The sequence below is a fragment of the Salmo salar genome, chromosome 07, assembly GCF_965601325.2.
Source record: "Salmo salar chromosome 07, fSalSal1, whole genome shotgun sequence".
Lineage (NCBI taxonomy): Eukaryota > Metazoa > Chordata > Actinopteri > Salmoniformes > Salmonidae > Salmo > Salmo salar.
The window spans coordinates 67,200,001-67,222,503 of NC_138297.1; the positions used below are offsets into that span (position 1 = coordinate 67,200,001).

The 22,503-nt window shown below is 47.9% G+C and overlaps 1 protein-coding gene across 1 annotated transcript in view; it reads left to right on the forward strand.

Moving 5' to 3' along the window:
* LOC106576474 (calcium-activated potassium channel subunit beta-4) overlaps positions 1 to 22,503 on the forward strand; it is a 58,952-nt gene that overhangs the window by 30,361 nt on the left and 6,088 nt on the right. Inside the window, exon 2 of the mRNA XM_082977995.1 lies at positions 20,269 to 20,396. Coding sequence (XP_082834121.1) covers positions 20,269 to 20,396 — 128 coding nt within the window. The remainder of the gene's footprint in view (positions 1 to 20,268; positions 20,397 to 22,503) is intronic.

Consider the following 22,503-nt stretch of genomic DNA (forward strand, 5'->3'; position numbering starts at 1 on the left):
CCTCAGGAGGCTCGATGGTGTATAGTCGGTTCTGAGTGTCCAGGCCCGCTGTTGATCCAGCTTGTTATTTAAACAGGACTAGCTACTCTCCTCATGTTCAGATAAAGCCTCCTAAACATACTGTATGTGTGTCTAATATGGAACCCTACTATTCTCTATAGGGAATAGGGACCCATTTAAAATGTAGCCTTTCTTAACTTCCTTCTGCAAGGGCCCCATTCCTGTCTGTCTGTCTGTCTGTCTGTCTGTCTGTCTGTCTGTCTGTCTGTCTGTCTGTCTGTCTGTCTGTCTGTCTGTCTGTCTGTCTGTCTGTCTGTCTGTCTGTCTGTCTGTCTGTCTGTCTGTCTGTCATCAGAAGACATGTTATTCAATTAGAAATCAAACAGATTGAATCCGTCCAATTCTCAAAACGATAACTGAATGAATAGTGCAGCTGAGGGTTAATGGTAACCCTATTCCCTATATAGTGCACTACTTTAGACCAGAGGTCTAATGTGCCCTGGTTGAAAGTAGTGCACTATATAGGGAATAGGGGTGTCGTTTGGGACTCCCCCTGGCTCTGCCTGGTAAATGACTGATTTATGCCGCTGTGGTTGAGTAAGCTGAGCTAATTAGCGCTAATAAGGAGCAGACTGGAGCACCAGACTCCAGGGCTCCCAGGGAGAGGCGTCTCTCTTTAGCCCAGCCGGGTGCTTCTGTCCCTGGGGTGATCTGGTGGCCTGGTCACACCCTCCCTGAATACCTTGCTAACCACCTCCTCTCACCTTCACACTCTTAGAAAAGGGTTCTTCAGCTGTACCAATAAGATAACCTTTTTTGGTTCCAGGTAGAACTCTTTTGGGTTCCATGTAGAACTCTCTCGGGAAAGGGTTCTACATGGAACCCAGTAGGGTTCCACCTGGAACCAAAAGGGTTATACCTGGAAACAAAAAAGGGTTCTTCAAAGAGAACCATTTTAGGTTCTAGATAGCACCTTTTTTTCTCTGAGTGCACATACAGTGAGGGAAAAAAGTATTTGATCCCCTGCTGATTTTGTACGTTTGTCCACTGACAAAGAAATGATCAGTCTATAATTTTAATGGTGGGTTTATTTGAACAGTGAGAGACAGAATAACAACAGAAAAATCCAGAAAAACGCATGTCAAAAGGTTATAAATTGATTTGCATTTTAATGAGGGAAATAAGTATTTGACCCCTCTGCAAAACATGACTTAGTACTTGGTGGCAAAACCCTTGTTGGCAATCACAGAGGTCAGACGTTTCTTGTAGTTGGCCACCAGGTTTGCACACATCTCAGGAGGGATTTTGTCCCACTTCTCTTTGCAGATCTTCTCCAAGTCATTAAGGTTTCGAGGCTGACGTTTGGCAACTCGAACCTTCAGCACCCTCCACAGATTTTCTATGGGATTAAGGTCTGGAGACTGGCTAGGCCACTCCAGGACCTTAATGTGCTTCTTCTTGAGCCACTCCTTTGTTGTCTTGGCCGTGTGTTTTGGGTCATTGTCATGCTGGAATACCCATCCACGACCCATTTTCAATGCCCTGGCTGAGGGAAGGAGGTTCTCACCCAAGATTTGACGGTACATGGCCCCGTCCATCGTCCCTTTGATGCGGTGAAGTTGTCCTGTCCCCTTAGCAGAAAAACACCCCCAAAGCATAATGTTTCCACCTCCATGTTTGACGGTGGGGATGGTGTTCTTGGGGTCATAGGCAGCATTCCTCCTCTTCCAAACACGGCGAGTTGAGTTGATGCCAAAGAGCTCCATTTTCGTCTCATCTGACCACAACACTTTCACCCAGTTGTCCTCTGAATCATTCAGATGTTCATTGGAAAACTTCAGACGGGCATGTATATGTATTCTTGAGCAGGGGGACCTTGCGGTCGCTGCAGGATTTCAGTCCTTCTGTGTTACCAATTGTTTTCTTGGTGACTATGGTCCCAGCTGTCTTGAGATCATTGACAAGATCCTCCCGTGTAGTTCTGGGCTGATTCCTCACCGTTCTCATGATCATTGCAACTCCACGAGGTGAGATCTTGCATGGAGCCCCAGGCTGAAGGAGATTGACAGTTCTTTTGTGTTTCTTCCATTTGCGAATAATCGCACCAACTGTTGTCACCTTCTGTTGTCACAAAGCTGCTTGGCGATGGTCTTGTAGCCCATTCCAGCCTTGTGTAGGTCTACAATCTTGTCCCTGACATCCTTGGAGAGCTCTTTGGTCTTGGCCATGGTGGAGAGTTTGGAATCTGATTGATTGATTGCTTCTGTGGACAGGTGTCTTTTATACAGGTAACAAGCTGAGATTAGGAGCACTCCCTTTAAGAGTGTGGTCCTAATCTCAGCTCGTTACCTGTATAAAAGACACCTGGGAGCCAGAAATCTTTCTGATTGAGAGGGGGTCAAATACTTATTTCCCTCATTAAAATGCAAATCAATTTATAACATTTTTGACATGCGTTTTTCTGGATATTTTTGTTGTTATTCTGACTCTCACTGTTCAAATAAACCTACCATTAAAATTATAGACTGATCCTTTCTTTGTCAATGGGCAAACGTACAAAATCAGCAGGGGATCAAATACATTTTTCCCTCACTGTACACCTGCTATGAAAGGCCCCAGAGTCTGCAACACCACTAAGCAAGGGGCACCACCAAGCAAGCGGCACCATGAAGACCAAGGAGCTCTCCAAACAGGTCAGGGACAAAGTTGTAGAGAAGTACAGATCAGGGTTGGGTTATAAAAAAATATGGCACCACAACAAACCTGCCAAGAGAGGGCCGCCCACCAAAACTCACAGACCAGGCAAGGAGAGCATTAATCAGAGAGGCAACAAAGAGACCAAAGATAACCCTGAAGGAGCTGCAAAGCTCCACAGCGGAGATTGGAGTATCTGTCCATAGGATCACGTTAAGCCGTACACTCCACAGAGCTGGGCTTTTCGGAAGAGTTGCCAGAAAAAAGCCATTGCTTAAAGAAAAAAATAAGCAAACACGTTTGTTGTTCGCTAAATGCGACATGCCAAAAGGCATGTTGGTCACTCCCCAAACATATGGAAGAAGGTACTCTGGTCAGATGAGACTAAAATTGAGCTTTTTTGGCCATCAAGGAAAACGCTATGTCTGGCGCAAACCCAACACCTCTCATCACCCCAAGAACACAATCCCCACAGTGAAGCATGATGGTGCTGTGGGGATGTTGTTCATTGGCAGGGACTGGGAAACTGCCCTAGTTCCTGATCTGTTCCTCCCTGGCTGGTAGAATGGGACACACAGGAGTCAGGAGGGGGGGGGGTGTGTGTGTGTGTGTGTGTGTGTGTGTGTGTGTGTGTGTGTGTGTGTGTGTGTGTGTGTGTGTGTGTGTGTGTGTGTGTGTGTGCGCGAGGCGCGAGGCGCACGCGGGGGGTGCGGTGAGAGAGAGAGAGACACATAGGAGTCAGGACACAACTCAGGACTTGCTGATTCATCTCTGTCACATTAATCCAGTCTCAGGAGGACAGACAGAGAGAGCGAGAGAGAGAACAGGGGGATGGAGGAGCCAGGCCTAGAGAGAGAACATGGGATGGAGGAGACAGGCCTAGAGAGAGAACAGGGGGATGGAGGAGACAGGCCTAGAGAGAGAACAGGGGGATGGAGGAGACAGGCCTAGAGAGAGAACAGGGGGATGGAGGAGACAGGCCTAGAGAGAGAACAGGGGGATGGAGGAGCCAGGCCTAGAGAGAGAACAGGGGGATGGAGGAGCCAGGTCTAGAGAGAGAACAGGGGGATGGAGGAGCCAGGCCTAGAGAGAGAACAGGGGGATGGAGGAGACAGGCCTAGAGAGAGAACAGGGGGATGGAGGAGCCAGGCCTAGAGAGAGAACAGGGGATGGAGGAGCCAGGCCTAGAGAGAGAACAGGGGATGGAGGAGACAGGCCTAGAGAGAGAACAGGGGGATGGAGGAGACAGGCCTAGAGAGAGAACATGGGGATGGAGGAGACAGGCCTAGAGAGAGAACAGGGGGATGGAGGAGACAGGCCTAGAGAGAGAACAGGGGATGGAGGAGACAGGCCTAGAGAGAGAACAGGGGATGGAGGAGACAGGCCTAGAGAGAGAACAGGGGATGGAGGAGACAGGCCTAGAGAGAGAACAGGGGATGGAGGAGCCAGGCCTAGAGAGAGAACAGGGGGATGGAGGAGACAGGCCTAGAGAGAGAACAGGGGATGGAGGAGACAGGCCTAGAGAGAGAACAGGGGATGGAGGAGCCAGGCCTAGAGAGAGAACAGGGGGATGGAGGAGCCAGGCCTAGAGAGAGAACAGGGGATGGAGGAGCCAGGCCTAGAGAGAGAACAGGGGATGGAGGAGACAGGCCTAGAGAGAGAACAGGGGATGGAGGAGCAGGCCTAGAGAGAGAACAGGGGATGGAGGAGACAGGCCTAGAGAGAGAACAGGGGGATGGAGGAGCCAGGCCTAGAGAGAGAACAGGGGGATGGAGGAGCCAGGCCTAGAGAGAGAACAGGGGGATGGAGGAGCCAGGCCTAGAGAGAGAACAGGGGGATGGAGGAGCCAGGCCTAGAGAGAGAACAGGGGATGGAGGAGACAGGCCTAGAGAGAGAACAGGGGGATGGAGGAGCCAGGCCTAGAGAGAGAACAGGGGGATGGAGGAGACAGGCCTAGAGAGAGAACAGGGGGATGGAGGAGCCAGGCCTAGAGAGAGAACAGGGGATGGAGGAGCCAGGCCTAGAGAGAGAACAGGGGATGGAGGAGCCAGGCCTAGAGAGAGAACAGGGGATGGAGGAGCCAGGCCTAGAGAGAGAACAGGGGATGGAGGAGCCAGGCCTAGAGAGAGAACAGGGGGATGGAGGAGCCAGGCCTAGAGAGAGAACAGGGGATGGAGGAGACAGGCCTAGAGAGAGAACAGGGGATGGAGGAGCCAGGCCTAGAGAGAGAACAGGGGATGGAGGAGACAGGCCTAGAGAGAGAACAGGGGATGGAGGAGCCAGGCCTAGAGAGAGAACAGGGGATGGAGGAGCCAGGCCTAGAGAGAGAACAGGGGATGGAGGAGACAGGCCTAGAGAGAGAACAGGGGATGGAGGAGCCAGGCCTAGAGAGAGAACATGGATGAGGAGCAGGCCTAGAGAGAGAACAGGGGATGAGGAGACAGGCCTAGAGAGAGAACAGGGGATGGAGGAGACAGGCCTAGAGAGAGAACAGGGGGAGGAGCCAGGCCTAGAGAGAGAACAGGGGGATGGAGGAGACAGGCCTAGAGAGAGAACAGGGGGATGGAGGAGACAGGCCTAGAGAGAGAACATGGGGATGGAGGAGACAGGCCTAGAGAGAGAACAGGGGGATGGAGGAGACAGGCCTAGAGAGAGAACAGGGGATGAAGGAGCCAGGCCTAGAGAGAGAACAGGGGATGAAGGAGACATTGTCCATCTAAATGTCAAGGTATTTGTATGCAGGGACTTTGTTCAATTACAGAACCATTGAAGGAGTGAAGATGTAACCCGCCAGAGATACTTCTACTAGACTTTGAAAACAGCATGTATTTAGTTGTGCCTGTTTTCAGTACAAGCTTTAAATAATAAGGACTTCCTGAACAGCTGCAACATCAGACTGTAACCTTGACAACGCTGAATCAACAGTTGGACCAGTTGCATACATACTAGTGTCATCCGCATACAAATTAAGATCACAATTTTTTTACTGATTGACCAATAGCATTCATGTAAGTTGTAAAAAGAACAGGTCAAGTCTCTGGCTTTCTCAGTTTTTGTCTCTCCCCCTCCCCCTCTCTCTCTCTCTCCCTCTCTCTGTCTCTCTCTCTCTGTCTCTCTCTCTCTCCCCCCTCTCTCTCTCCCCCTCTCTCTCTAACCCTCTCTCAGTTAAGTCTCTGGCTTTCTCAGTTTTTGTCTCTCCCCCTCCCCCTCTCTCTCTCTCTCCCTCTCTCTGTCTCTCTCTCTCTGTCTCTCTCTCTCTCCCCCCTCTCTCTCTCCCCCTCTCTCTCTAACCCTCTCTCAGTTAAGTCTCTGGCTTTCTCTGTTTTTGTCTCTCCCCCTCCCCCCTCTCTCTCTCTCCCTCTCTCTGTCTCTCTCTCTGTCTCTCTCTCTCTGTCCCCTCTCTCTCTAGCTCTCTCTCTCCCTCTCTCTCTCTAACCCTCTCTCAGTTAAGTCTCTGGCTTTCTCTGTTTTTGTCTCTCCCCCTCTACCCCTCTCTCTCTCCTTCTCTCTGTCTCTCATTCTGTCTCTCTCTCTCTCTCTCCCCTCTCTCTAGCTCTCTCTCTCCCTCTCTCTCTCTCTCCCTCTCTCTTTCTCTATCCCTCTCTCAGTTAAGTCTCTGGCTTTCTCTGTCACCCCCCCTCTTTCTCTCTTTCTCTGTCCTCTCTCTCTCTCTCTCTCTCTCTCTCCCTCTCTCTCTGTCAGCGTCCACTTTACTCCCTGTCTCACCTATTCATGCTAATCTGCATAAAAATATGATGTTGAGAGAGAGAGAGAGAGAGAGAGAGAGAGAGAGAGAGAGAGAGGGGGGGTCATAGTGAGTGTCAGCCAGCCCAGAGAGCTAGATCAACAGCCAGATCCAGGTCCTCAGCCCATCACCATGGTTTCAGAACACACATCTAGGCCAACACAGAAGGACTACTTTCTATGTCATTCGTTGCCAAGGAAGTGCTTTGGGTGCTTGAGTGAATGGCCCGCTGAAAATGATTAAATTGATTAAATTAACTTGGATGGAAGTTTGTAGTGTTCACTTGGCAGCCATGAATTGAGAGAGAGAGAGAGAGAGAGAGAGGAGAGAGAGAGAGAGAGAGAGCCTCAAACTCATCATTAAGTTTGAGGCCCTGGGTCTCAACCCCGCCCTGCGCGATTGTGTCCTGGACTCCCTGACGGGCTGCCGTAGGTAGGAAACAACACCTCCACTTTGCTGATCCTCAACACTGGGGCCCCACAGGGGTGCATGCTCAAACCCCTCCTATACGTCCTGTTCACCCATAACTGCGTGGCCATGCACGCCTCCAACTCAATCATCAAAACAAAAGAGATGATCGTGGACTTCAGGAAACAGCAGAGGGAGCACCCCCCTTTCCACAGTTTTAAGTTCCTCGGCGTACACATCACGGACAAACTGAAATGGTCCACCCACACATACAGTGTGGTGAAGAAGGCGCAAAGAAATGTGGCTTGTCACCTAAAACCCTGACAAACGTTTACAGATGCACAATCGACAGCATTCTGTCGTGCTGTATCACCGCCTGGTACGGCAACTGCACTGCCCACGACCGCAAGGCTCTCCAGAGGGTGGTGCAGTCTGCACAATGCATCATGGGGGCAAACTAACTAACTTTGGTTTATGTTCTATGTTAGTATATTTCTATGTTCTAGTCTAGTCTTTCTAGTTCTATGTTTAGTTTATTGATTTGGCCTTCAATTGGAGGCAGCTGTTCCTCGTTGCCTCTGATTGAAGGTCCTATGTATAGGGGTGTTTTGGTAATGGGAATTGTGGGTAGTTGTCTCCTGTTTAGTGTCTATGCACCTGATAGGACTGTTAGTGTCGGTCGTTGTGTTTTGTATACGTGTTTTGTTTGTTTTTCCTTCTTTTATAACAATTAAAGAAGATGAGTATACATTTTCCCGCTGCACCTTGGTCCACTCATTATGACACCCGTTACAGAACTACCCACCACAAACAGACCAAGCAGCGGGGTAAGGAGCTGGAGAGGAATTATGTGGACTACAGGGAATCGTGGACATGGGAGGAGATTCTGGACGGGGCTGGACCATGGCACCAGGCTGGTGAATACCGTCGCCCACCGGAGGAGATAGAGGCAGCCAAGGCGGAGCGGCGCCGTTATGAGGCATTATACGCACCGATTGAAGCACAAGAGGCACCCCCAAGAACGTTTTTGTGGGGGGGCACACGGGTAGTTTGGCTGTGCCAAGGGCGAGCCCTAAGCCAACTCCCCGTGCTTATTATGGGGAGCATATGGAGTGGAGAGCGCCGGAGTATGCAGAAGTGCGCACGATCTCGCCCATGCGCACGCACAGTCCGGTGCGAGCGATCCCAGCCCCTCGCAAGTGCCGTGCTAGAGTGGGCATCCAGCCTGGAAGGAGGATGCCTGCGCAGCGCATCTGGCCACTGGTGCGCCTCCTAGGTCCAGGCTACCCTACGCCTGCTCTACGCACGGCAACCATCAGGCCTCTGCACAGCCCAGTTCGCCCTGTGCCAGCACTCCGCTCGTGCAGGGCTGCTATTACCATCCAGCCAGGACGGGTTGTGCAGGAGGTGTGCTCCAGACCTCCAGTGCCTACTCATGGCCCGGTGTATCCAGTTCCTGCTCCTCGTACTAGCCCTGAGGTGCGTGTCTCCAGTCTGGCGTCTCCAAAGCCAGCACCACGCACCAGGCCTCCAGTGCGTCAGCCCAGTCTAGTACGTCCTGTTCCCGCTCCTCGCACTAGCCTTGGGGTGCGTGTCACCAGTCTGGTACCTCCACTACCCGCCCCACACACCAGGCCTCCAGTGCGTCAGCCCAGTCCAGCTCGTCCTGCTCCTGCTCCTCGCACTAGCCCTGTGGTGCGTGTCCTTAGTCTGGCGCGTCCTAAGCCAGCCCCACGCATCGGGCCTTCAGTGCGCAGGTCCCCGTCCAGAGCTTCCGACGACAGTGCCTCGTCCAGAGCTTCTGGCAACAGAGCCCCGTTCAGAGCTTCCGGTGACAGTGCCCCGTTCAGAGCTTCCGGCGACAGTGCCCCGTCCAGAGCTTCCGGCGACAGTGCCCCGTAGAGAGACGGCCCACAGTCCGGAGCCGAGAGAGACGGCCCACAGTCCGGAGCCGAGAGAGACGGCCCACAGTCCAGAATCGATGCAGCGAGAGTCGCCCTAGAGTCCGGAATTGACGCAGCGAGAGTCGCCCTACAGTCCGGAATCGACGCAGCGAGAGTCGCCCTACAGACTGGAATCGACGCAGCGAGAGTCGCCCTACAGTCCGGAATCGACGCAGCGAGAGTCGCACTACAGTCCGGAATCGGCGCTGCCAGAGTTGCCCTTCAGCCCGAGGTCTCCAGCGACGCACATCAGCCCGAGGTCTTCAGCGATGCGCCATAGCCCAGAGACTTCGGGAAGGGTAACAATTAATACATATTTAGTGGGGGTGGACAGGTTAGGTTGGGGAGTAAGGCCGGAGCCTGAACCACCTCCATAGTAGGTGGGTTGGGGAGGGGGGGTGTAGCACAAGAACCGTCGGTGATGGTGGCCACCCTCCCTTCCCTCCCTTTAGTTGGGATTATTTCATATTTTTTGGGGGGTTCTTTTTGTGTTTTTTGTGTGAGGTGCATCCGGGGTCTGCACCTTTTGGGGGGGGGGGGGGGGGGGGGTACTGTCACGTCCTGACCAGTAAAGGGGTTATTTGTTATATTAGTTTGGTCAGGACGTGGCAGGGGGTATTTGTTTAGAGTGTTTCGGGGTTTGTTGGGCTATGTGTTTTGTAGAGGGGTGTTTGATTACAGTGTTCCAGGGTTTTGGTTTATGTTCTATGTTAGAATATTTCTATGTTCTAGTCTTTCTAGTTCTATGTTTAGTTTATTGATTTGGCCTTCAATTGGAGGCAGCTGTTCCTCGTTGCCTCTGATTGAAGGTCCTATGTATAGGGGTGTTTTGGTAATGGGAATTGTGGGTAGTTGTCTCCTGTTTAGTGTCTATGCACCTGATAGGACTGTTAGTGTCGGTCGTTGTGTTTTGTATACGTGTTTTGTTTGTTTTTCCTTCTTTTATAACAATTAAAGAAGATGAGTATACATTTTCCCGCTGCACCTTGGTCCACTCATTACGACACCTGTTACAGCCGCTGCCTGTTCAACCCGCTACCACCCAGAAGGCGAGGTCAGTACAGGTGCATCAAAGCTGGGACCGAGAGACTGAAAAACAGCTTCTATTTCAAGGCCATCAGACTGTTAAACAGCCATCACTAACATTGAGTGGCTGCTGCCTACATACAGACTTGAAATCATTGGCCACTTTAATAATTGAATCACTAGTCACTTTAATAATGCCACTTTAATAATGTTTACATATCTCACATTATTAATCTCATATGTATATACTGTATTTTATATCATCTATTGCATCTTGCCTATGCCGCTCGGCCATCGCTCATCCATATATTTATATGTACGTAGTTTTATTCCTTCCCATTAGATGTGTATTAGGTAGTTGTTGTGGAATTGTTAGATTACTTGTTAGATATTACTGCACTGTCGGAACTAGAAGCACAAGCATTTCGCTACACTCACATTAACATCTGCTATCCATGTGTATGTGACCAATAACATTTGATTTGATGTGGTTTGATGCTCATTTCTCACTGGGCACACACTGGTTGAATCAATGTTGTTTCTGAAATGATGTTGAAACAATGTGGAATAAAGGTTGAATTGACGTCTGTGCCCAGTGGGTTATTTCTCCGGTGGTGCGTTATACTTTCCTCAACTTAAAATCAGATAACTGAGGATATCTTTTCTCTTCCTTCTTTTATAGCTTGTTTCTGGTTGTTAGAAAAGGACATTTGCCCATCATAGCTTGTCAACCAATATATTCATTTTCTCGCCTGGAGTAACAGAACATAGATGGTCCTGTCACTGGGCCCAGAATGATTGATATTATTCTGAGTGAAACTGATCAGAACAAAGACAGAACTAAGATAAGGCAGTCAGTCACCAGGACTTACCTCACCGAACTCTGATAAAGTCATGTGTCACTCTCTCTCTCTTTCAGTCTCCCTCCCTCTCACACGCTTAACCTTTATTTAAATAAAAATAGCAAATACAAATATCTTGGCCACAACCTCCCTCCCTCCCCTTCCTCTTGATGCAACATGTTAAATTATACTCTTTTCTCATATTTTAGACCCTTTTCCCTGACAGCTGCAAGTCAGTCAGCTAGACCTATTACCATGAGCACTACCCAAATTGCGGGCTTCCCAAACACACTTGTGATTTGAGAAATGGAGATCTGGTGCGTCTCCAGCATGCCTGCATATGTAGGAAAATGACCATTTGACAATGTCTTATTCCTGATTGTCTTAACTCGCCACGTACACCACAAAATGTTTTCTTCACCTCATACAAGTCAACAAAGTCTGTTTTTCTACCGTCCATTTTAAATGTTTTCTTCACCTCATACAAGTCAACAAAGTCTGTTTTTCTACCGTCCATTTTAAATGTTTTCTTCACCTCATACAAGTCAACAAAGTCTGTTTTTCTACCGTCCATTGCTCAGTATTTGAAAAATCTTTCCAACACTCCCGGCCTCGATAATCACCAAGCCTTGATGCGAAAGAGCAAAATATCATGATCTGATGATTCCATACAGTATAGCCAGGGGAAACGTCATAAAAAACAGCTTCCTGTCCAGAGCTCACTGGCGCAGGAAACTCTGAAACAATGTTGAATTTCACTAGTAATAAGCTCAAGTCAAGACAAGTAGAAAGGGAGGCAGACAGGCGGAGAAGAGAGATGAATGTGATTGAAAGAACCAGAATTTTTCATCAGGATATGTTTTATTTGTAGTCTTTAGGCCTATGTATTTGACTTAGTTGATGATGAAGGTACAGGACTACTGCTGCATTGGCCTATAGGCTATCTCTGAGTTCTATGCTGTCGTTTCTTTAGCTGCCAGTGGATCACGGTGTATCAGTGTGTCCATAAGGCAGCGGTTGGTAATCTCGCATTAGTTGAATTTGAACTTGTAGATTTTTGTCCTTTGACTTCAGATTTTTATGATTAACCACGTGACAATAATTTTGAGAAATGAAAAACGTTTATTATTGAAATTAAACTATTCCACAAAAATGTGCATATATAAATATTCAGAAATGTTAGGATAAATTGTAAGCTTCCCCATGAAACTCACTGGCTGCCTATAGTCTTTACTACTGTAAACACGTTGAATTATAGGAGGTCTTGTACAGCTGACTAGGTATCCCCCCTTTCCCTTTCCCAGTGAAATTCCTTCTGGCGCCGCGTCTGACCTATTCAACCTTTCAGCTTCATACTGTAGTGTGTAGATAGCTGACTAATGGGTTGTAGCGCTAACGCATTAGCTGCTAATATAATCTAGCCACTGTCCTAAGTTAGAAAAGGGGGGTACCCAGTCAGTTGTACAATGAAATATCCTCTTCTGAAATGTGTCTTCCTCATTTAACCCAACCCCTCTGAATCAGAGAGGTGCGGCAGGCTGCCTTAATCAACATCCACAGCACCCAGGGGTTAACTGCCTTGCTTTGGTGGAGAACAACAGAGTTTTACCTTGTCAGCTTGGGGATTTGGCCCAGCAACCTTTTGGTTACTGGCCCAACGCTCTAACCGTTAGGCTACCTTAGGCAGATTAGAAAATTCGTAATAAGACACTTTAGTCATAACCTTTGTGCACAAAAAAATCAATTTAATTATTCAAATAATTGTCACTGAAGCCAATTTTTTTGTCATCACTCACAACTGAAGATACTAACATTTTGTATGAATCAAATGTCTGCCATGTTTATGGATGACGAGCTGCTCCCTGTGGATGAGGAGCTGCTCCCTGTGGATGACGCGCTGCTCCCTGTGGATGACGAGCTGCTCCCTGTGGATGACGAGCTGCTCCCTGTGGATGAGGTGCTGCTCCCTGTGGATGAGGAGCTGCTCCCTGTGGATGACGAGCTGCTCCCTGTGGATGAGGTGCTGCTCCCTGTGGATGAGGTGCTGCTCCCTGTGGATGAGGCGCTGCTCCCTGTGGATGAGGTGCTGCTCCCTGTGGATGAGGCACTGCTCCCTGTGGATGAGGCGCTGCTCCCTGTGGATGACGAGCTGCTCCCTGTGGATGATGCGCTGCTCCCTGTGGATGATGTGCTGCTCCCTGTGGATGAGGTGCTGCTCCCTGTGGATGAGGAGCTGCTCCCTGTGGATGACGAGCTGCTCCCTGTGGATGACGAGCTGCTCCCTGTGGATGACAGTACGTCATCTCTGATCTCATGGCATTGCTGTCTCTGGGGACAGTACCAGTACATCATCTCTGATCTCATGGCATTGCTGTCTATGGGGACAGTACCAGTACATCATCTCTGATCTCATGGCATTGCTGTCTATGGGGACAGTACCAGTACATCATCTCTGATCTCATGGCATTGCTGTCTATGGGGACAGTTATAGTACATCATCTCTGATCTCATGGCATTGCTGTCTATGGGGACAGTTACAGTACATCATCTCTGATCTCATGGCATTGCTGTCTATGGGGACAGTTACAGTACATCATCTCTGATCTCATGGCATTGCTGTCTATGGGGACAGTTACAGTACATCATCTCTGATCTCATGGCATTGCTGTCTATGGGGACAGTTACAGTACATCATCTCTGATCTCATGGCATTGCTGTCTATGGGGACAGTACCAGTACATCATCTCTGATCTCATGGCATTGCTGTCTATGGGGACAGTACCAGTACATCATCTCTGATCTCATGGCATTGCTGTCTATGGGGACAGTTACAGTACATCATCTCTGATCTCATGGCATTGCTGTCTATGGGGACAGTTACAGTACATCATCTCTGATCTCATTCCCCCCCAACTCTCTTATCCTCTTGATCACGATCCGTCATAAACCACACATATAGATCCATGTACACACACACACACACACACACACACACACACACACACACACACACACACACACACACACACACACACACACACACACACACACACACGTAATCCCTTGTGCTCGTCTCTTTATGTAATTTTCCAGGTCATGTCTGGTTATTTCTAGTTCATGTACAGAGATAGAAACATGGTCATTCTAATGTGGCTGAAACACATGACACATCAATGCTCGTGGGCAATTTGACTGAACCAACGTTTCTGTTTCAGTTCTTTTCATTTTGGGGAACACGACAGTTAGATTCCTATTACACATTATGACAGTTTGCATTCCATCCTGCAGCGTTTTTCATTGATGGGTTATCCTAAAGGTTTTAGCTTCTGTAAATCTGAAACTGGCTCCAATCCCAGTGAGATGTTAAAGTCAGATTAAAACCATGAGGTTTGTGGCCAGCATCAGTTTGTGGCCAGCATCAGCAGCACATTGACCAGAGCGACCAGATCATCTTCCTGGTATGGGATATTCCCCTCGCTCAAGGCTTTAGTTCTTTATTTAACCACTCTTTAAATATCTCTCTATTTGGCCATGCTATTACTGTGTTAACATTGGTGAAAACCCTTATGCTAAGATGTTCTTTCTGTACTATATATACAGAAGTATGTGGACACCCCTGCAAATTAGTGGATTTAGCTATTTCAGCCACACCCGTTGCTGATAGGTGTATAAAATCGAGCACACAAGAACTTGACTGGCCTGCGCAGAGCCCTGACCTCAACCCCATCGAACACCTTTGGGATGAATTGGAACGCGACTGCGAGTCAGGCCTAATCGCCCAACATCAGTGCCCGACCTCACTAATGCTCTTGTGGCTTATTGGAAGTAAGTCCCCGTAGCAATGTTCCAACATCTAATGGAAAGCCTTCCCAGAAGAGTGGAGACTGTTATAGCAGCAATGTTCCAACATCTAGTGGAAAGCCTTCCCAGAAGAGTGGAGGCTGTTATAGCAGCAATGTTCCAACATCTAGTGGAAAGCCTTCCCAGAAGAGTGGAGACTGTTATAGCAGCAATGTTCCAACATCTAGTGGAAAGCCTTGCCAGAAGTGTGGAGGCTGTTATAGCAGCAAAAGGGGGACCAACTCCATATTAATGCACATGATGGCTCTGGAGAGCCTTTCGGTTCAGGGCGGTGCAGTTGCCGTACCAGGTAGTGATACAGCATCCGACAGGATGCTCTTGATTGTGCATCTGTAAAAGTTTGTCAGGGTTTTAGGTGACAAGCCACATTTTTTCAGCCTCCTGAGGTTGATGAGGCACTGTTGTTCCTTCTTCACCACACTGTCTGTGTGGGTGGACCATTTCAGTTTGTCCGTGATGTGTTTCCCAAGGAACAAAACTTTCCACTTTCTCCACTGCTGTCCCTTCGATGTGGATAGGGGGCTGCTCCCTCTGCTGTTTCCTGAAGTCCACGATCATCTCCTTTGTTTTGTTGACTTTGTGCGAGAGGTTATTTTCCTGACACCACACTCCGAGTGCCCTCACCTCCCTGTAGGCTGTCTCATCGTTGTTGGTAGTCAAGCCCACTACTGTTGTGTCGTCTGCAAACTTGATGATTGAGTTGGAGGCGTGCATGGCCACGCAGTCATGGGTGAACAGGGAATACAGGAGGATGCTGAGCACACACCCTTGTGGGGGCCCAGTGTTGAGGATCAGTGAAGTGGAGATGTTGTTTCCTACTTTCACCACCTGGGGACGGCCCGTCAGGAAGTTTGGAGGGTTTGGAGGGTACTATGGTGTTGAATGCTGAGCTGTAGTCAATGAACAGCATTCTTACATAGGTATTCCTCTTGTCCAGATGGGAAAGGGCAGTGTGCAGTGTGATGGCGATTGCCTTGCGGGGGTTAACACGTTTAAATGTCTTACTCACGTCGGCCACCGAGAAGGAGTGGGATGGGGCGCGGTCCTTGTTAGCGGTATAGTCTGTCTAATGTGTGAAAGAGAAAGTGTGCTGTTCATACCTGTTCATACCTGATATAGAGTCATGTAGTGTTGTTCATTCCTGTTCATTCCTGATATAGAGTTATTTAGAGTGTTGTTCATACATGATATAGAGCCATTTAGAGTGTTGTTCATTCCTGATTTAGAGTCATTTAGAGTGTTGTTCATACCTGTTCATTCCTGATATAGAGTTATTTAGAGTGTTGTTCATACATGATATAGAGCCATTTAGAGTGTTGTTCATACCTGATATAGAGTCATTTAGAGTGTTGTTCATTCCTGTTCATTCCTGATATAGAGTTATTTAGAGTGTTGTTCATACATGATATAGAGCCATTTAGAGTGTTGTTCATACCTGATTTAGAGTCATTTAGAGTGTTGTTCATACCTGTTCATTCCTGATATAGAGTTATTTAGAGTGTTGTTCATTCCTGATATAGAGCCATTTAGAGTGTTGTTCATACCTGATATAGAGTCATTTAGAGTGTTGTTCATACCTGTTCATTCCTGATATAGAGTTATTTAGAGTGTTGTTCATTCCTGATATAGAGCCATTTAGAGTGTTGTTCATACCTGATATAGAGTCATTTAGAGTGTTATTCATACCTGATATAGAGTCATTTAGAGTGTTATTCATACCTGATATAGAGCCATTTAGAGTGTTGTTCATTCCTGATATAGAGTCGTTTAGAGTGTTATTCATACCTGATATAGAGCCATTTAGAGTGTTGTTCATACCTGATATAGTCATTTAGAGTGTTATTCATACCTGATATAGAGCCATTTAGAGTGTTGTTCATACCTGATATAGAGCCATTTAGAGTGTTGTTCATTCCTGATATAGAGCCATGTAGAGTGTTGTTCCTTCCTGATATAGAGTCATGTAGTGTTGTTCATTCCTGATATATAATTATTTAGAGTGTTGTTCATTCCTGATATACAGCCATTTAAAGTGTTGATTATTCCTGATATAGAGTTATTTAGAGTGTTCATACCTGATATAGAGCTATTCAGAGTGTTGTTCATACCTGATTTAGAACCATTTAGAGTGTTGTTCATACCTGATATAGAGTTATTTAGAGTGTTGTTCATTCCTGATATATAGTCATTTAGAGTGTTGTTCATTCCTGATATAGAGCCATTTAGAGTGTTGTTCATTCCTGATATAGAGTCATTTAGAGTGTTGTTCATACCTGATTTAGAGCCATTTAGAGTGTTGTTCATTCCTGATATAGAGCCATTTAGAGTGTTATTCATTCCTGATATAGAGTCATTTAGTGTGTTGTTCATACCTGATATAGAGTCATTTAGAGTGTTGTTCATTCCTGATATAGAGTCATGTAGTGTTGTTCATTCCTGATATACAGCCATTTAAAGTGTTGATTATTCCTGATATAGAGTTATTTAGAGTGTTCATACCTGATATAGAGCTATTCAGAGTGTTGTTCATACCTGATATAGAGTTATTTAGAGTGTTGTTCATTCCTGATATATAGTCATTTAGAGTGTTGTTCATTCCTGATATAGAGTCATTTAGAGTGTTGTTCATACCTGATATATAGTCATTTAGAGTGTTGTTCATACCTGATTTAGAGCCATGTAGAGTGTTGTTCATTCCTGATTTAGAGCCATTTAGAGTGTTCATTCCTGATATAGAGCCATTTAGAGTGTTGTTCATTCCTGATTTAGGGCCATTTCAGCCAGGCTTTATATCTCACCAAAGCCAACAATATGGTCTATGTGATGGAGATGGCAGAGGTAAAGGTGACCACCGACCTACCAGCACCACATTATCAGGAGAATGAATTACCCCGACGGCCCTCCCCAGCTTCACTCCCCTTGCCCCAATTCGCACTGCGCGGCCCCGACCGGAGAATTTCCATGGAAACTCTGTTGCCCTGGTGAAAGATTATCCTCCGACTGGATTCCAATCAGACACCCCCAGAGTTGTGTTTTGTTCCAGTGCCCACAGCTCTGGCTCTGGCTCTTCATGCCCTGAATAGTAGACTGAGGAAAATGATGTGAGACTGTGATTGCCTCCCAAATGGAACCCTTGTCCTTATATGGTAGTGGTCTACTTTCAACCAGAGGCCTATCGGCTTTCATCAACAGTCATGAACTATATAACTAATATAATGGAAATAGGGTGTCATTTCAGACGCAGACTGAGGGAGAATGACGGCTTGACTCGGCCGCGGAAGAAAAGCTTCTTATATCTCCCATGGAGGGTAGAGGATTACTGTAGGGGCTTTATCAACCAGGGAGTGGATGTAGATGGATGTAGACAGTGTCTGTGTCTCTCACGGTCCTCATGTTGTGTCTTCTAGACAGTGTCTGTATCTCTCACGGTCCTCATGTTGTGTCTTCTAGACAGTGTCTGTATCTCTCACGGTCCTCATGTTGTGTCTTCTAGACAGTGTCTGTATCTCTCACGGTCCTCACATGTAGTGTCTTCTAGACAGTGTCTGTATCTCTCACGGTCCTCATGTTGTGTCTTCTAGACAGTGTCTGTGTCTCTCACGGTCCTCATGTTGTGTCTTCTAGACAGTGTCTGTATCTCTCACGGTCCTCATGTTGTGTCTTCTAGACAGTGTCTGTATCTCTCACGGTCCTCATGTTGTGTCTTCTAGACAGTGTCTGTATCTCTCACGGTCCTCATGTTGTGTCTTCTAGACAGTGTCTGTGTCTCTCACGGTCCTCACATGTTGTGTCTTCTAGACAGTGTCTGTATCTCTCACGGTCCTCATGTTGTGTCTTCTAGACAGTGTCTGTATCTCTCACGGTCCTCACATGTTGTGTCTTCTAGACAGTGTCTGTATCTCTCACGGTCCTCATGTTGTGTCTTCTAGACAGTGTCTGTATCTCTCACGGTCCTCATGTTGTGTCTTCTAGACAGTGTCTGTATCTCTCACGGTCCTCACATGTTGTGTCTTCTAGACAGTGTCTGTATCTCTCACGGTCCTCATGTTGTGTCTTCTAGACAGTGTCTGTATCTCTCACGGTCCTCACATGTTGTGTCTTCTAGACAGTGTCTGTATCTCTCACGGTCCTCATGTTGTGTCTTCTAGACAGTGTCTGTATCTCTCACGGTCCTCATGTTGTGTCTTCTAGACAGTGTCTGTATCTCTCACGGTCCTCACATGTTGTGTCTTCTAGACAGTGTCTGTATCTCTCACGGTCCTCACATGTTGTGTCTTCTAGACAGTGTCTGTATCTCTCACGGTCCTCATGTTGTGTCTTCTAGACAGTGTCTGTATCTCTCACGGTCCTCATGTTGTGTCTTCTAGACAGTGTCTGTATCTCTCACGGTCCTCATGTTGTGTCTTCTAGACAGTGTCTGTATCTCTCACGGTCCTCATGTTGTGTCTTCTAGACAGTGTCTGTATCTCTCACGGTCCTCATGTTGTGTCTTCTAGACAGTGTCTGTGTCTCTCACGGTCCTCATGTTGTGTCTTCTAGACAGTGTCTGTATCTCTCACGGTCCTCATGTTGTGTCTTCTAGACAGTGTCTGTATCTCTCACGGTCCTCACATGTAGTGTCTTCTAGACAGTGTCTGTGTCTCTCACGGTCCTCATGTTGTGTCTTCTAGACAGTGTCTGTATCTCTCACGGTCCTCATGTTGTGTCTTCTAGACAGTGTCTGTATCTCTCACGGTCCTCATGTTGTGTCTTCTAGACAGTGTCTGTATCTCTCACGGTCCTCATGTTGTGTCTTCTAGACAGTGTCTGTATCTCTCACGGTCCTCATGTTGTGTCTTCTAGACAGTGTCTGTGTCTCTCACGGTCCTCATGTTGTGTCTTCTAGACAGTGTCTGTATCTCTCACGGTCCTCACGCTGTGTCTTCTAGACAGTGTCTGTATCTCTCACGGTCCTCATGTTGTGTCTTCTAGACAGTGTCTGTATCTCTCACGGTCCTCACATGTAGTGTCTTCTAGACAGTGTCTGTATCTCTCACGGTCCTCATGTTGTGTCTTCTAGACAGTGTCTGTATCTCTCACGGTCCTCATGTTGTGTCTTCTAGACAGTGTCTGTATCTCTCACGGTCCTCATGTTGTGTCTTCTTACGGATTCTTCAAGGGAAAGTTGTAGTCTCTTTTACATCTGCATTTAAGATGACTTGGTTGACCTTTGTTGTAGCCCTATCAACTGCATGCACAGTAGGCTTTTTGGTGCCTTGTTTATGTCAATAGTGTCTGTTTGAATGTGTGGAGGCTGCTGAGGGGAGCATGACTCATAATAATGGCTGGAATGGAGTCAATGGATTGGTATCAACCACAGGGAAACCAGGTGGTTGATACCATATCATATGTCTTGATGCATTACATTATGGCTGGTAGCACTGAATAACACTCTCTTTCTCTCTCCCTCTCCCTATCTGCCTTTCTCTCACCCCTTCTCTCTCTCTTTCTCTCTCTCCCTCTCACTCCCTGTCTCTCTCTTTCACGCTCTCTCTCTCTCTTCCTCTCCTCTTCTCTTTCTCTTTCTCTCTCTCTCTCTTCTCTCTCTCCCTCCCTCTCCCTCTCTCCCTCCCTCCCTCTCCCTCCCTTCATCTCTCCCTCTCGCTCTTTATCTCCCTCCCTCTCGCTCTCGCTCTTTCTCTCCCTCCCTCTCGCTCTCTCTCACACTCTCTCTCTCTCTCTCTCTCTCTCTCTCTCTCTCTCTGTCCAGTGCTCGTACGTTCCTCCATGTGAGAGGGACAACCAGAAGAACAAGGACAATGTTCTGTGGTGGGAGGACTACTGGACTAAAGAGGTCAGCTCCCAATCCTTCACCTGTTTCTTCAACCAGCAGAGAAGGTGAGACCCTCCCCTAAACCCTACCACTAGCCCCTCCCTTAACCCTAAACCCTACTATTAGAACCTCCCCTAACCCTAAACCCTACCACTAGCCCCTCCCCTAACCCTAAACCCTACCACTAGCCCCTCCCTTAACTCTAAACCCTACCACTAGCCCCTCCCTTAACCCTAAACCCTACCACTAGCCCCTCCCCTAACCCTAAAGCCTACCACTAGCCCCTCCCTTAACTCTAAACCCTACCACTAGCCCCTCCCTTAACCCTAAACCCTACCACTAGCCCCTCCCTTAACCCTAAACCCTACTATTAGAACCTCCCCTAACCCTAAACCCTACCACTAGCCCCTCCCTTAACCCTAAACCCTACTATTAGAACCTCCCCTAACCCTAAACCCTACCACTAGCCCCTCCCTTAACCCTAAACCCTACCACTAGGCCCTCCCGTAACCCTAAACCCTACTATTAGACCCCTAACCCTAAACCCTACCACTAGCCCTTCCCCTAACCCTAAACCCTACCACTAGCCCCTCCCTTAACCCTAAACCCTACCACTAGCCCCTCCCTTAACCCTAAACCCTACCACTAGCCCCTCCCCTAACCCTAAACCCTACCACTAGCCCCTCCCTTAACCCTAAACCCTACCACTAGCCCCTCCCTTAACCCTAAACCCTACCACTAGCCCCTCCCTTAACCCTAAACCCTACTATTAGCCCCTCCCCTAACCCTAAACCCTACCACTAGCCCCTCCCCTAACCCTAAACCCTACCACTAGCCCCTCCCCTAACCCTAAACCCTACCACTAGCCCCTCCCTTAACCCTAAACCCTACCACTAGTCCCTCCCGTAACCCTAAACCCTCCCACTAGCCCCTCCCCTAACTCTAAACCCTACCACTAGCCCCTCCCCTAACCCTAAACCCTACCACTAGCCCCTCCCCTAACCCTAAACCCTACCACTAGCCCCTCCCCTAACTCTAAACCCTACCACTAGCCCCTCCCCTAACCCTAAACCCTACCACTAGCCCCTCCCCTAACCCTAAACCCTACCACTAGCCCCTCCCCTAACCCTAAACCCTACCACTAGCCCCTCCCCTAACCCTAAACCCTACCACTAGCCCCTCCCCTAACCCTAAACCCTACCACTAGCCCCTCCCCTAACCCTAAACCCTACCATTAGCCCCTCCCCTAACCCTAAACCCTACTATTAGACCCTCCCCTAACCCTAAACCCTACCACTAGCCCTTCCCCTAACCCTAAACCCTACCACTAGCCCTTCCCTTAACCCTAAACCCTACTATTAGACCCCTAACCCTAAACCCTACCACTAGCCCCTCCCTTAACCCTAAACCCTACCACTAGGCCCTCCCGTAACCCTAAACCCTACTATTAGACCCCTAACCCTAAACCCTACCACTAGCCCTTCCCCTAACCCTAAACCCTACCACTAGCCCCTCCCTTAACCGTAAACCCTACCACTAGCCCCTCTACCATTAGCTCCTCCCCTACCATGTCAGAATTCTCTTGTTTGAGAGGTGAGAGACCCCCCCTCTCCACCCCCATGTCACTCATACTGAGAAGAATGAGACAATACATCAACAATCATGTTCACTTCCTTCCTGCTCACGTCCTTCCTGCTCACGTCCTTCCTGCTCACTTCCTTCCCTAATACAACAATAGAAGTATTCTGTCTTTTGAAAGGTGGGCCCCTCCCCTACCACTCCCACTGATGAGAGCATACATCAAAGACAATTTAATAAAGCAGAATACAACAATGTTAGAATTCCATCTTCTGAGAGGTGACAGAGCCTACCCACCGTGCTCTCATTCTGATTACAATAACCCTCTCTCAAGACATGTTTCATACCGAGTTTAATATATGAGGATTTGTCAATTCAGGAAGTGAAATTCAATTCAAACTGAGATAACCTGAATCCCGGTGCTCTCTCAACCACCACAAAAAAGTGTCTACAGTACTTTGTCAACCCACAATACATGGTCACATGCTCCCTGATTATAGAGCAGCACCTTCAGAGCTGTCACTAAACCAAATACGTGTTTGCTCAAGTATAACACAAACACTTTTTCCTGAAAAGAGATTCTAGAGATTTGAG